General features: G+C 37.3%; 1 protein-coding gene across 1 annotated transcript in view; it reads right to left on the bottom strand.

Annotated features, from left to right (window-relative positions):
• LOC129226631 (alanine aminotransferase 2-like) overlaps positions 1 to 13,832 on the bottom strand; it is a 45,728-nt gene extending 31,896 nt beyond the window's left edge. Inside the window, exons 1-5 of the mRNA XM_054861261.1 lie at positions 13,701 to 13,832; positions 6,141 to 6,230; positions 3,418 to 3,526; positions 3,041 to 3,171; positions 2,843 to 2,956 (exon numbers count right to left, since the gene is read on the bottom strand). Coding sequence (XP_054717236.1) covers positions 2,843 to 2,956; positions 3,041 to 3,171; positions 3,418 to 3,526; positions 6,141 to 6,230; positions 13,701 to 13,832 — 576 coding nt within the window. The remainder of the gene's footprint in view (positions 1 to 2,842; positions 2,957 to 3,040; positions 3,172 to 3,417; positions 3,527 to 6,140; positions 6,231 to 13,700) is intronic.
• Positions 13,833 to 15,532: the final 1,700 nt, after the last annotated feature.

The following is a 15,532-nucleotide window of genomic DNA, read 5'->3' as shown; positions in this document are numbered from 1 at the left end:
TTTATAAGGCTTCAAAATGCAGAATTTTATATCCATTTTACAAAATTTCCTTCGGGGGAGAAACCCCCGGCCCCCTAAAATTGGAGATATTCTATTTCCCACTTAAAAGGGAGCCCTGCGTCACTCTCGATACCAGCTCCCTCTCTTAAGGTCAATTCAAAAAGGACAGCATGAAAACACACATTAATGAAAACGACACACAAAAAAGTAAAGCATGGATTTATGCATCACAGGAAACAGACAAAAACATGGGAGTTGGAGAATAAAAATGTTGCTTAAAAAAAAAAAAAAAAAAATCCTGCCTCCCCCCCCCCCCCAGGAACTCAGTCCTAAATCCGCCTATGGTAGTAAATGCTGCATCTACCAGGATTAAAATACTTTGCAAGACGTTTTCCTGGTCTTTATAAGAGAGAAAAAAGTTTTTCACTACTTGTAAGCTTTTTCATGCAATTGCTTTTTAATGCAATTGCTTTTTAATGCAATAATGTTTTCAATGCAGCTTTTTAACGCGATATTGATAAAAGTGACTGACTGTGTTTCCGTTTCTTCTTGTTCATCTTCATTTGCAGACGAAAAGTTCATATGATCGGCTACGGATGGAGTAGTAGCATTTCTGTTTCCATAGAATAAATTTAAAAATTTGAAAAGCCTTTTAAAAAGCACAAATGAAACTTATTATTTATTTTAAAACATTTTATTTTTTTCTTTTACGTCCCAAGGAAAACGTAAAATGCGGAAAATATACTTAAATAACAAACTTACAATCCGGGTTAAACGAACACTAGAAGATAGGATGGATAGTAGATGGAAAAACTGGGACCTGATGAAAAGAACCAAAAATGCGGGGAAAATGTAGGTACTAGGGATACTAAGGACGTAAAATCGAGGTTTCACTGTAATAAAATAAATTTAAAACGAATAAAAATAAATAAAAAGCCTAAGTAACTATTGTTAATGAAGGAAACTTCTCCACCTATCACCAAAAAAGGAAACAAATTTTGAAACGCTATAAGGGGCCGTGGTAGCCCGATCGGTAGAGTGTCGGATTCGGGCCGGAGGGTCCTGAGTTCGAACCTCGATGGATCGAAGATCCACCGCCGTCATTAAAGGGGACTGGGCGACGTTAAATATGCTCGTGGTCTCAATGTGCTCCAAGTGAAACGATACCTCTGGGGGTGCTAGCACCAGGTAGCTATTAGCTCCTGGTCTAGTTCTAAATTCTCATTAACTGTTCGATCAGGTGATGGTGCTGCCATCTATCGGTATAAAAAATAGTGGAGGCAAGGCACTTAGTATGCAGTCCTCGACAAAAATACAGTTGTAGTCAGTTGTGACTCGGAATCGAAATCGAATCGAAATGCTATAACAGAATTTCATAATTACTATCAAAAAATATTACACTGTATGCGTATGAAAATCTTTTTTTTTTTTTTTTGCTACTTATACACTCTGACTTTTAAAGCAAAATGTTTTTCTACAATCTTTTACATGGTTGGGCTCCTGTTCTAATTTTCAAATCTTTTTTCTAAATATAGATGGAAAATTATTTTGCAACAAATTTGTGTAACTGTGCTATTATACCAGTCTTGTTTTGATCAGTCGCAAATTATAGTATTTGATCTATTTCTAACTTTGCTTTCTTTTCTACGTCATAACACTTCAGCGATTTCATTGGTTGTTTCAAGGCCATCCCTAGATTTTTTTATAGTTTAATAAGAGAGAACAAAATTCAGTTAGAACTATAACCTTAAATTAAAAAAAAAAAAAGACCGTCGTAGTTTGCAAGTGGATGGTGTCAGAATAACGTAATATTGTTGACATAAAAAAATAATAAACTGGTCTTTGATTAATCACAAGTTACATACCTTCAGTTTTTTTAGAAATGTATCATTTTTCTTATTTTAATCCTGGTCACGCCATGCTGCTTAACCGCTGCTTCTCAGGGAGTATTTGAAACTGGGGGGTGTGGGGGTAAACCCGTATACGCATGCATCGCCGCTTGCACACCATGCGGCGGAATATACTAATGCCTACCCGCTTTGGGCCATACTCCCCTATCGCAAATTACATGAAGTAACGAGCTGATGTGTGCATCACATGACTTCCTTTTACGCCAATTTAATGATAATAGCGCCTTGGAGTAAGCAAGGAAACACTAAATAATTTTCACCCCTAGTTTCTTGCGAACGGAAGCAAAAAAAGAAGTTTTACGCAGATTTATTTCCCCATTATTGGCAATTTTAATGTGATTCAGTGGTTAACTCTTTAAATATCACCAACATTGGCCGAATCAAAACCAGACTTAAAAATTAAAAAAAAAAAAAAAATCCGTCAAGTTGGCGACAAAACTTGGCGGTTTAAGGCTTGGCGATATATCGCCAAATGTTTGACAAATTATAACACCACTTGAGTTAGCATTGAAATTAACAATGATTTCCCCACAAAAAGGTGTAAAAAACCCCCTTAGGAACATCCGAATGCAACCAAAAGGGAAGGTGGACAACTGGACTCCACTAGGAGTCTACGTACCAAATTTCACCTTTCTAGGACATACCGTTTTTGAGTTATGCGAGATACATACACACATACGCAAATACATACGTACATACGGACGTCACGAGAAAACTCGGTCTAATTAACTCGGGGATCGCCAAAATGGATATTTCGGGTGTCTGTACGTTCCGAGGCATGTATCCACGTGTGGTCGGGTCGAAAAAATATCTCAACATTCATTCTGGGGGGGGGGGAGCAAAATGGAAATTAAGGCCGATTTTTGAGTGGAAATTTTTTCGCGAATACAATACTTCCTTTTTTGTAAAAGGAAATAAAAACTCTTACTTACGTGACGCATTCCATACTCAACTATCGTTGCAGAATACACTGGATACTGAGGAACAGGAGCCATGATACCAGACACCTTGTCACCATCTTTATAATCCAACAAGCTTAATACAGCCTAAAAAAATTTAAAATTCAATTTTAGTTTCTAATTACAAGACAATTACAAAATGAAGGACGGAGAAATAAAATTGAAACCAACCTTAATCCCTTGATTAGCTCCAGTAGTCAAAATGATGTCCAAGTAATTGGCAGGAACACGATCTCTTTTTTCAATGTATTGAGCAATATGCTTTTTAACAATCTCTAAACCTGCACTGTCACTGTAAGAACCTACAAAAATGTTGACAAATGTGTTAACGAGTTGCGATAGGAGCCTACTTGTTAGGTTTCGACAAACGGCTCCTGTCCCGAGGAACCGACTTTATTTATACTACTTATTACACTAATGATAATTAATACTAAAATTTATCTTCCAGTTATTTTTCTTTTGGAATAATTTCTTTAAAAAAAAGTGTTGAGATTGTCAAGCAAGAAAAATAGTCAATTAAATTTTGAAAAAATCAAACAATAACTTACCAACGCTACGTCCAAGACAACCATTTAAGATCTCAGTTGCTCGTTTTTTGACATCAGATGGAAAACGGTCATCTTCCATCAGATCAGGATAAGTGCATAAAGTCAGCACCTGTCGCAAGAAAACACAAAAATTTCTTCATTTATCAACCTGGTAAAAGCAAGATCACGTTGTGAAAAAAAATAAAAAAATTTTGAAAAAAAAAAAAAAAAATAGAACCGACTTCAAAATTGCTCTAAAAAGTGAAAAATAACTTTATTCTTTAAACACCATCGATAATACTTTTAAACATAATTTTTGAAGTTGGCGCAAAAACGAACGTTAAAATCATTCACAGCCATAACTCAACTACAAGTATAAATTTTACCGAGGTTCAGTTTCTTCACTACCACATGCATTACGCATTGATGACAGCACATATTTGAGTAACGATATAAATGTTTCGTTCCTAACTTTGGATGATTTTTTGATAAAAATATGAACGAAGCATGGTTACAATGGATTTTACTTTTTGTTTTTGCGCCAACTTCAAAAATTATGTTTAAAAGTATTATCGATGGTGTTTAAAGAATAAAATTATTTTTCACTTTTTAGAGCAATTTTGAAGTCGGTTCTATTTTTCTTCAAAATTTTTTTATTTCATTCTTTTTAGTGTAAATGTAGATATTTCAGTAAAAGTAAGAAGTTACCTAGTAAGAAGTTCGGCTCTATATCACTGTATTGCTTTAGAAAAGCCTTTATTCAAAATTATCATTACAATTAATGTTACTGTTATATGGCACCAAACTTTTATAACAATGAGTTTCCTATCGTCGCGTAGATGAAGATAGCGAAGACAATGTGAAAGCCAAATGAAGCGAATACTCGTTAGTCTCAACTCGAGATCTTTATTCAGAACCACGAATGAACATCTCCTTATATACAACTTGAGAAAGTGCTGGAACTTTCCAGACTTGGAAAGATACAGAAATTAATAGAACATTCGAGAAAATACGGGAAACAGTAGAAACGAAATTTTAGTAAAATTCACTTTGTCCTAGTCGGGATTTGAACCTAGGTCGCTCGTGTGGGAGGCGAGAATTCTACCACTGAGCCACCGTTATCCACGGATGAACAGTGCGAACTTCGCTACAATATCATTTTAATCATTTAATAGGAAAATTTACTGTTTTTTGCCCATAACTTTTTTTTCTAAAGAACAAATATGGTCAAACAAAGTAATAGGACCTAAGTTGAGCCATCCCCTATCCATTAATAAAAGAATCATCAAAATCGTTTCACTGGGTGAGACGCTATGAGTGGACAAAAAAAAAAAAAAAAAAAACATACATACGGTATGAACTGATAACCGCCTCCTTTTTGAAGTCGGTTAAAAAGAATATAAATCAAGTAGGGATGGACTAAAAATCCTTTCGATGGAAGGATTTTTAGTTCAGTTTTGTTTCTCAAACAATTAACAGCATACAAATACGACGGTACTTTCCCCTTATATGCTCTACGCTTGGCACGCGGCACGGTTTAAAAATTCGCGATTATTTTTCATTTCACTTATTGTTGCCATATTTTTTGAGGCCTTGAGAAGCTTGTGCATAGAGGGTTGAACTCGGAATAGGAGGGTTCTGGGTTCAAAGCCCGGTGCCATCAAATACCCACTGAGTACGTGCTTGCAAAAAAACAACGGGTTCAACAAGTCCCGGGGGAGGTCACTAGCAGTTACCTTAGCTGCCGGGTAATGGATAGCCTCCATCCCCTTCAGTACCATGTGGAAACCAGTCGCTCATTTTCCAGGGCTTGCCGAGTCATTTACATCTGATATGAACCAGTTTAAATTATTTGGTGCGGGGACGCTGGGGAGCCAAGTGCTATATATTTGATCTAAGCTACATACAAAATACTTGTTTCCCGATTAAAAGTTCCTTTCAAAAGAAAAGTAATTAAATCAAACCAATAAATTAAGATAACTCTCAAAAAAAATCTATTTAAAAAAAACTCAAGTCATTAAAACAAGTCATTGAAAATTCCATTAAAATGGTACCGAAACAAATGAAACAACATTAAAAGTTCCTTTTAAATGGAAAATAATCGGCAAAATCTCTCTTAATAGAAAAAATTCCTAAACTGGAAGCTTAATTACGCAAATTCAAGTCGTCTATAAAAGTAGGGGAAGGAGATAGCTCATTCGAGGATTCAATCTCTGAAATTGTTTGAAACTGGAGTCTAAACATTGCAATGTTAAGCTATGTTTGGTGATGTTAGATTTTGGATGATCTCCTCCGATTTTTTTTTTTTTTTTTAAATTAGAATCTTAAAACGTTCCGGCGCTCTTTGATGATGAAGAAGATACGGGGATGGTTTCCCTCCTAATGACGGTCACGTGACCTCTTTGATGGATGGCTTCACCACTGTCGTGGGACCACCACAGGCTGCTATATTTGATGTCACATGACCCTGATGGCGTCAGACATCAAAGCTGCCACGTGACAGTGATGACGTCACTTCATGTTTAAATTTAGAAATTATGTTAAACTCTAATGCATAGCACTATTTTTCGATAAAATTATAAACTCCGCTTGAGAGATAGTTGTGTGCCAATCGAAAAGTTAGCTACAAACAGAAGATACATGGATTTGGTTACCGGCTGATACGGGCAAATTTGATTGAACCAGCTTAAAAGCCGTTGCTATGCGAATATGGTCGCCTATATGTACAGTAAAACAATCTTTACCTGTCGAATGTAAGTGATAGGCTTCTGACCCATTGCATGGCAATCTCCTACATTAGCTCTAATGACTTGATTGAATGGTTTTTTGACTCCCTAAAATTAAAAAAAATAAGTTACTTCCTCTCATGCATAGCAGCACACAAAAACATTTATGCATCAGTTAGACATATTTATTTATCAGAAAATAAGTAAAAGTTCCAATAGAATGCAAAACAAGAAGCAAATTATACTGCAACGTAAATATTATTTTTCCATTTTTGCCTAAATAGTTGAAGTCCCAGTCGTTTCGCCGACGCGAAATTTTCTTCCCCCTGTTTTTCGCTTTTAAATCCTCCCTTTTGAGGTATTTAGGGATTTCAAGTCCGTGAAGTACAACAAAAACTAGAGAAAACTAGAAAAGAAAATTCCGCCCTGGAAAAACAAGGGGTGGGAAACATATGTCGTCTGAGAAAGTTGATACGTCATACTACAATGCACCATGATTTCTGCCATGAAGAGATACTATGTTCCATGGAACTCACTCCATTTACGGAACGGCGCGGCGTCCTGTACCGAAATTATGGGAATCTGACGATAGTAAACAAACTACCCCTGTCAAGAATTTCGGACGTTCTAAACAAAGGAATAGCATAGAAGAGAGGCTGGAGGACATTCTGTTGTCTTGAAGCCCCCCCCCCCCAATAAAATTAAAGAGGGCTTCTTCTGGAACATGGAGAAGTAGGTCGTAGAGAAGTGGCGCCATTCCTGCAACGCCTGTGCTGTTCGTAAAGGAATAAGTTCGAGAGCGCTTCTTCTGGAGCAAGGCGAAGGATGGCGTAGAGAAGTTGTGTCATTCCTGCAATGTTTGTGCTGCGCGTAAAGAACCAAAGAGGAGAAACCTAGGGTAGCTGCATCGTTACAACATTAAGCTCCTTTCGAACGGATTGCGACAGACATCTTGGATCTTCTAACAAGAACCACTGATGGCAATATATAGTACATCCCCGTTGCCCAAAGTGTATTTTACCGAATGGTTGGCGCGAAGTATATGCTATTCTGGATCAAGTATCTTCCACTGCACTAGAGGTTCTAGTCCAGCATTGATCTCCAGGTATGCACCCTTACAGATTCATGATGACCAAAGAAGGAATTTTACCTCTGCTGTCTTCGAAGGACTATGTCAACTTCTCAAAATGGAGAAAACTGGGACCACATCCACAATCGGACTGCATGATGAAGAGATTTAACCGCCCAAACCGGAATAATCTCTCGCTTATGGTATTCAGAATCCAACAGAATTGAGACAGGAATTTACTTTTGTTATTGCACGCGTGCGTACTGCAATGCTGTCCACAAGAGTACCAGATATTCCTCATCTCAGATGCTCTTCGACCGAGATCTTCGTCTACCTTATAATCTCATGTTCGGTCGTCCTCCAGATGTACCTTCATCGCCAGAGGAGTACATGGAGTACATCCAGGATCTCCAGGCTCGGCTTGAACACGTTCACAACTTTGCACGGGAACGGATCAACATGGCGACGGAGAAAATCGAGACTCGATACGACACAAGGACTACTGGACATGAATTCCACGAAAGTGGCAAGGTATGGCTTTGGAATCCCATCCGACGGAAAGGTCTCTCATCCAAGTTGCAGATGCATTGGGAAGCGTCTTAAACAGTCCCTAATGACGTCGTAGTGAGGATCCATATATAACATTATTCTAAATCGAGGGTTGTACGTTATGATCGGCTAAGCACCATATACTGTAGCCACAGTTTATGAGTATAGTTACGTTTTGTAAAACAACGAACAAGCATGATTAATAACCTTAAAATTATGTGGATAATTTTTGGTTTTACTTTTAAGTATTGGTTTCTTATTATTGTGTTATATGTTTCTGATTGGTTGTCATTCAATGTGTGCATTTGTAAATTAGTGATACAAGTTTGGCTTCCTTTCTGGGGATTTTACTGACCTGGACGTGCACGTGCAGTCCTTAGGATGGAGACAATATTACCAAGTTTTATGGTCATTATTTTTACGCTTTTTACGGGACGCGAGAGCTTCCCCCCGCCATGAAAGTCAAATGTTAGCCGTTAACAAAACCAATTATCCATCGCCATGAAGGACGAAAGAAATTAAACACGCGACTAAGGACAGTTTACACGGCAGAACAAGTTGGGGTTTTCACCCATCTGTATCTCAGCCCCATGATATGCTTTATTTGTTGTAATCATAGACTAATAATAAGAGTAGACCGAGCTATGGCAACCCTTTTGCTGCTCATAAACCAAACCATGTGACTGGTGGATATCCTAGCAACAGCGGGCGTTGATCGTAGCAGACGATCAACGTCCGCGAGAAATAAAATAAATAGAATTGATGGCACACGGAAGAATGATCTTTTATGGAGTCCGATTTGTAAATTTGTTATTCTAAGTTGTAAATATTTTGTTAATATAGTGAGTTTTTCGTTTAGATAGTATTGTGCATTTTCTTTAGTCAATTTCAATAACTCTCTAAGCAATAAAAGATGCAAGCGACCAAGAAGAATCAGCAAACGGTAAGATTTTTACCTACAGTTTCAATTTAAGATACCGATTAGTACATTTTTGCGTTAACGCAAATCGTTTACGCCATTTCGTTCACGCCAACGCTGACAGCTCCAAATGAAATAAAAGTTACCGAAAACTGATCAAAAACTATTACTAATGTCAAAATAATGCATAACTAAAAGAAAAACAGTTCAATCTTTGCACCTGGAAGTTTTTTTTAATGAAAACACATGGTCTTAAAATACATGTCGAGTGCCAAACTATAGATAATGCTGCCATCTAGCAACCATGCTGCCAAAGTCTTCGCCAAGCCCTTCCACTAGTCACATGATACATCTGTGAACCAATTTTCTTCATCAGCAAGAATGAGAAAGCTCGGTCTACTCTTATTATTAGTCTATGGTTGTAATATATACAGGCCGACTCATCAGCTTAAGTTTAGCAATTTTGGATCGGATTTTTCATTGTTGCGGAGCTTATGTTACCACAGCAAAATTTCAGATTTTGCCAAATGGACCAAAAATAATATTTTGTTTAATAAGCAATATTCGTGACGCTAATGATTGTTCGCAATGAAAAATCACCAAACGCGATTACTTATCTAGAAAAGACAACCATTCTAAGACATGCTCCGATCCAAAAAGGCTGATCTTAAGCTGATGCGTCGGCTCGTATATATTGGGGCCTTAAACCATCACCACACTAGAGACAAAACTGAGCCAGGTCTGCAGCTGCAGCTAAGGCCCCTATATATACGAGCCGACTCATCAGATTGAGTTCAGCCATTTTGGATCGGAGCGCGTGTTTGAGTGGTTGTCTTTCTGGCGAATATCGCGTTTGGTGATTGTTCACTGTGAGCAATTATTAGCGGCACACGTGAATTGTTTGTTAAATAAAATATTATTTTCGGCAAATTTGGCAAAATCCGAAACTTTGCTGTGGTAACCCTAGCAGTGCAACAATGAAAAATCCGATCCAAAATGGCTAAACTTCAGCTGATGTGTCGGCCGATCTGTACAGTGGCTCTAGCTGCAGGATTTTGAGGAGCGTTAAGGCAAGATTTCGAGCATGGGGAAAATGTTCCCCAACTTTGAAATCGAAAGTCTCCCACGAGTAACAGTATCACTTCAATTTCGTCATTTTGTTACTTTATGCTCTCGTGAGTTTTTATTAAGTTTAGTTTAGTAATATAAAGAAGTCACCCTTCTAATTTCCAAAATATCTAGAAAAGAGGGCGGTTTTCGTACAGGTTGGCTATTTTTGGGCTAAATCCACGAAGCTGTTTGGCAATTTTCCTAAATTTTCACCTGGCAACACTGGTTGGTAATTCCACTGGAACGAAGCCGAAACAGCACGAAGAGGCTTTGAATGGGGTCGTTTCCAAAATTTTAAAAGTATCTTTTTTCTCTCAAAGAGCATGCTTAAAAACATATAGGATCTGACCATTTTTAAATAATTTGATTAAGTTTAATATTAAAAAAAAAATACTTTAATTGATACGCTTTCATCGTTACGCTTCTGAAAATGATATCACAAATGATGAAATGCCATTCACTGTCGCCATTCGCAGAACGTAATATTTAATCTGCTTCTTTACTCACGTGTATTGGCAACGATAGGGTTAATGGCAAGAGTAGAGCGCAATATTTAGTTCGCTTCTTGATTATCATAACGTGGAATCGCGGTAGACAGATGCGCCAAAAATACATCATTTGTGACGTCATAAAGACCACGCCTTGTTTGAAAAATAGGACATCTATATATATAAAAATGATTGTTTGTCTGTATGTCATCCATGAATTCAAAAACTACCCGGCAGATTTGGCTGAAACTTTCATCGTTTGTTATTTTTGGTACTGGGAATGTTTATAGACCAGTTCGAAAAAAATCCGATCGATAGTTCCTTTTTCATTCCAATTTAAGTCACAATCCATTGGATAAATACGAATAAAATTATCGGCTGCAGAAATTAATTCGCGTGAAAGATATCATTGATAAGAAGTTAGCTGTTGCCATTTTTCTTGAGTTTGAACAAATAAATTCTTTCTTTATTGTTTTCATGCAACGTGGGGATTTAAAACTTTTTCTATTTGATATTTTTAGCGATTGATTGATCTTGCAAACTGCGTGAGTACAAAATTTGAGTAGAGTCACGGCTTCACTTGATACCTGGACCGATTATTATGAAAATTGCTATATATGTGTATTTTTCCACAGGGAAGGTGCATAATATGCTCATTGAAGCCACTCTCCACCAGGTGGCACTGCAGAGTAGCAACTTCTGCCCCGTTCAACCGATTGTCATGAAAATCAGTATAATGATGTATTTTTGTTGGCGTAGCAACGCGCGTCGGGTACAGCTAGTTTTAAATAATTAAAAGATAACTGTTGGGAAAATTAAAATATTTTCTGGGTCCATGTTATTTTTTTTGTTTATTCTATCAATTTCAGTGAATAAAAGTAATACTTCTGACTGAAGGAAACAACCCCATTCCTCTCTTCTGTTGGTCAACGTCCACGGGTTGACCAACAGAAGGTTTGATTCCACTATCATATCTGTGTGTGGTCATGACTTTTTTCCTCTTTACTTCGATAGTTTCCACCTTCTGACTCACCTACTCAGTACAAGTTGTGTTAATGGACGGATTGTTCGAAGGCAACGTCGTTATTTATTGGTGTGACGTATACTTTATACGTGAGTACATTGTTTGCTTGTATTTTTGCGTTCTGCAACTCTTTCAAAATTGTACGTTTCTGTAAATACATAATTGTGTCCATAATTAAGCAACCCTACTTTATTGTTGTCTAGCGGCGAAACTATTACTCAGTAGTTAACGAAATGTTGTGTACAACATAATGAAGGGATGGTAATTTGCTTGAGAGAATAAGATTCATAATAACTTCAAAAAGTTCGAAATTTCGCCACGGGGGGGGGGGGGAGGGCGTTAATGAAAGACATTGCTACCTGATCACTGAAGTTTACTACCCGATCCAAGTGTGTTTTAGCTTTGGATTCATTTGAAACATCTCGTAAATCGTGCCAATCCAAGAACTTAATCTGAGCTTAAATACAGCATATCACGGCATGTTCATAGCACATCAAAGAGCATACTGTGGTCAACTGTGAAATATATGCTATCTCCCGATTCCAGAAGGTTGATAAAAATGATCGCCGTCATGTTGAACACGTTTTGTTGCAAGATTTGTTTTAAAAATTATCGCAAATGTACGAGGCGCATCCAGAAAATAAGTTTCACTCTCTCTATTAAGAAAAAAAACCTCACACTTTCAGGAACATATTTATTGGCAACAAGTACAGCAATGTTTTTTAAAATAGCCGTCACCAGAATTGAGACACTTGTCGTAGGCAGGATCAACTTTTGTATCCCTCTGTCGCGTGTGAATGGAACCAGCGTGTGACAGACGTCTTCAGCTCCTCGTCGTTGCCAAAACACTCACCGGAACACAGAAATTTCTTGAGGTGCAAGAAAACGTAAAAATCGCTGGGAGTAAGGTCAGGGCTGTAGGGACGGTCACCCACTGTGAACTTTATCATGAACACTTTGACGACCTTCAGAAAACTGCCAACACCAGCGACGCACCATATGCTTATATTGTTCGGCCCATAGTCTTGACAAAGTTGACGATGAATTTCAATAGGCACAATCCTTTGTGCATTCAAGAACTTTATCATAGACCGAACCTCGTAGGCGGCGGGAGACGTAATAAGAGCTTCCATTTTGGACTACTGTTACCACGCCTACTGGCACGAGGTGGGACTTGTAAGGTTGGCATATCGTCGCCTCAGAGCAACAGTAGGACATCTAATCCCAGAAATAACGCTAAGATATCTTACTGTTGCTCTGAGGCGACGAAAGGATTGATAGTTATAGATCTGTTACGCAAGCGCAATTTACACCGCTAATTAGGTTTACTTTAAATTAGAAAACATCAAGAAATTTACTTTCTGGTGCGCTTGTAACTCATAAAAAATGCACCCTCTGGTGGTGAAATTTTGCATCTTTTTTTTTTTTTTTTAATATTTCTCTCAAACTAATTTCTATCTCCTCATTATATAGTACTAAAAATTTTCGTTAGTTTCTGAGCGATAGTTTCGCCATTAGAGAACTTTAAAGTAGGGTCGTTTAATTATGGACACTCTGTATTTAATACTCGGCACGTTTTATGGAGACAATAGGGCAAAACGCTCACAGAGCCTCATTAAACTGGTAAAGCGCATAGAGGTAGGAAAGAGGGAACCTTGGATAACCGTGTTATACTGTTAAGGTGCAGTAAAATTCAGAAATTTAGTATTGAAAGGCTCAACAACGACCTTAAATGAAAAATTTTAAAAATATTGTCCAATAATAAAAATTCTTTGACCTCGAGAGAAAACAACCTTGACCACACTACCAACTACTGTAGGTGTCAGTGCGCATGAAAAGCTCTTTGAAGAAACTTCAATGATTCTGTGAAAACAGAGTAAATTATCGACCATACACATAAAAAAAATACATATATATATATATATATATATATATATATATATATATATATATATATATACAGTAAACTCCCGATTATCGGCGGTCGGTTTATCCGCGACTCGGATTATCCGCGGGTCTTTTCACTAATTTTTTTAACGGTCATTAAATGTTTTTTAAACTTATGATTGTGTTTTTATTCGCTTTTAGCTTTTACATATGTATATTTTTTACATTCAATGATAGTAGATGCAATGTAGCAATGTTTTTAGTAAAAATTCAAATTTATGTGTAAGTGTTATTCATATTTTTTAGCTATTGTATACAGTAGTACCGTATTTTAACTATTATTCGGATTATCCGCGGTTTTCGGTTATCCGCGGCTACCATGCCACCCTATTCCGCGGATAATCGGGAGTTTACTGTATATATATATATATATATATATATATATATATATATATATATATAAAACACGTCGGCAAAAATATGGTTTTAAAATTTTTATATCAAAAAAAAAAAAATCACTAGTTAAACTCACCATTTCCAATTCTTTTTCTATTTCTGCAGCACGAATAGCAACTGGTCCGCGAACAGCATACTCCATGGGTTTAAAGTTTTGATTCATGTTGTCTAAAGTCACTGTCTTGGAACTCATCTTAGTAGAATACATTTTTGACGTAGCCCTTAGTTTAGAAAGGCAACCTGCAAAACCACCGTGGATAGTTTTTCTGGCGGCACATGTGGAGTTTTTATTCGTGAAATCTTTATTCACGTGCGCTAAAACCTCAGCCAGAGCGCGCCGAACAGTCAAAGCATTACTAGAACACATGATTTTTTTTCTTTTCGTTCGAGATTGACTAATAGTGATAAATAAGAGATAACTGCCCCTGAAACCATGAAAATACAGGTAAATAAAGGCTTACGAAATCTTACGAAATCGTTAGTAATTTTTCCGTTCAGCTGATGGCAATGAGATTAGGCGCATTTACTCACTGAATTATCAACCTAAGGGTTGAACAATGAAATGGCTTTTCTTTTTCACCTGTGCTAAGACACATTAAGTCATCAATTTCCGTAGAAAATTTTCAGACGTTTTGATTTATCTTCAGAGTACCGAAGCTCGTTCACCCCAAATGCATATTTTATCGCAACAACCTTGGCAGAGCCTGATAATACACTGACAGCGTCGCGTTTTGATATGGTAGCTGTGATCAAGATTTATTACATAAAAAAGAGTTCTTTTTAGTGAATGAGCGATAGGTCTCAAACAAGAACTAACGCTTAAAGCCCTTTTTCCTACGATTCAAATGAATAATAGCTAAGAACAGAGGTGCAAAACCTTTTTTTTCACCCAAGAGTGCCACCATCTTGCAGGCCAGAACACATAATTCAAATACTGTCAGGCCCGCTTAATTGGGTAACGGATTAACAAATGCCCCCTTGTAGGAATAAAACCTTCCAGAACCCAGAACCGAATATTTCCCCACGGACGTAATGTTAAAGATGCCCGGTTAATTGAATTATTTCCGTGGATAATCCAACAATCCTAATGGTCTGCTTTTGAAACCATTTTTGCAAATAAAAAAAAAAGAAAAAGAAAGAGCATGATAAGACCCAACAGAGAGGTTTTGTTCAATGGACAATGATGGAAGACAAATTGGACGGTTCCATAAGGTTTTCGAACGTGAAGGTGAAACCTCTCCCAGCAAACACATCCGTTTAAAATTGCTTCCTCTGGCCTGGAAGCAATAGGCACTTTGAGCAGGCAGTACTCTGCCGTGGGTGGGTAAAGGGCAGTAACTGCAAATTTTTCATTTTTGTATCTATTGTTCGTTAGCTTTATTGTACAAGCTTGCTTATTTGGTTTCCGCTGAAAAAAAGGCGCGAAAAAAATCTTCTAATTTCAGCATTTCCCTATTGTTAGTATTGAATCCAACTCGCAATTCTTCAAATAACTCGAAAACTCATTTCTGCAGATACTGCTGTTTACCTGCACACGGCAGTACTGTAATATGAACTTTTCAAAATAATAATGCAGGGAGAGAAACGTCAAAACAATGGGTTTTTAATTTGTTGAGCAATTACGAATGACTTATTACCGATTGCACTTGACCAAAGTTGATGTTGCACTGATTTTTCATTGCCATCACACCAAAAGTATTCGACTAGCTAGTTGTATGAATATTTATTACTGGTGGTACCCGCACGGCTTTGCCCATAGTAGAAAATTAAAAGGCTATTTGGTTAGCTAGTATATTTACAGATAATGGATGATGAATTTCTCGCCAATTTGCTATGTTCAATTGCTCGCCCAAATTCCACGTTATGGTAATTAGTTCGTCCACGTTATGATAATTCACTCGGTAATAT

Source organism: Uloborus diversus, chromosome 7, assembly GCF_026930045.1.
Source record: "Uloborus diversus isolate 005 chromosome 7, Udiv.v.3.1, whole genome shotgun sequence".
NCBI classification, from domain to species: domain Eukaryota; kingdom Metazoa; phylum Arthropoda; class Arachnida; order Araneae; family Uloboridae; genus Uloborus; species Uloborus diversus.
The sequence above is the reverse complement of the archived record's forward strand: the minus strand, read 5'-3'. Positions and strand labels throughout refer to the sequence as shown.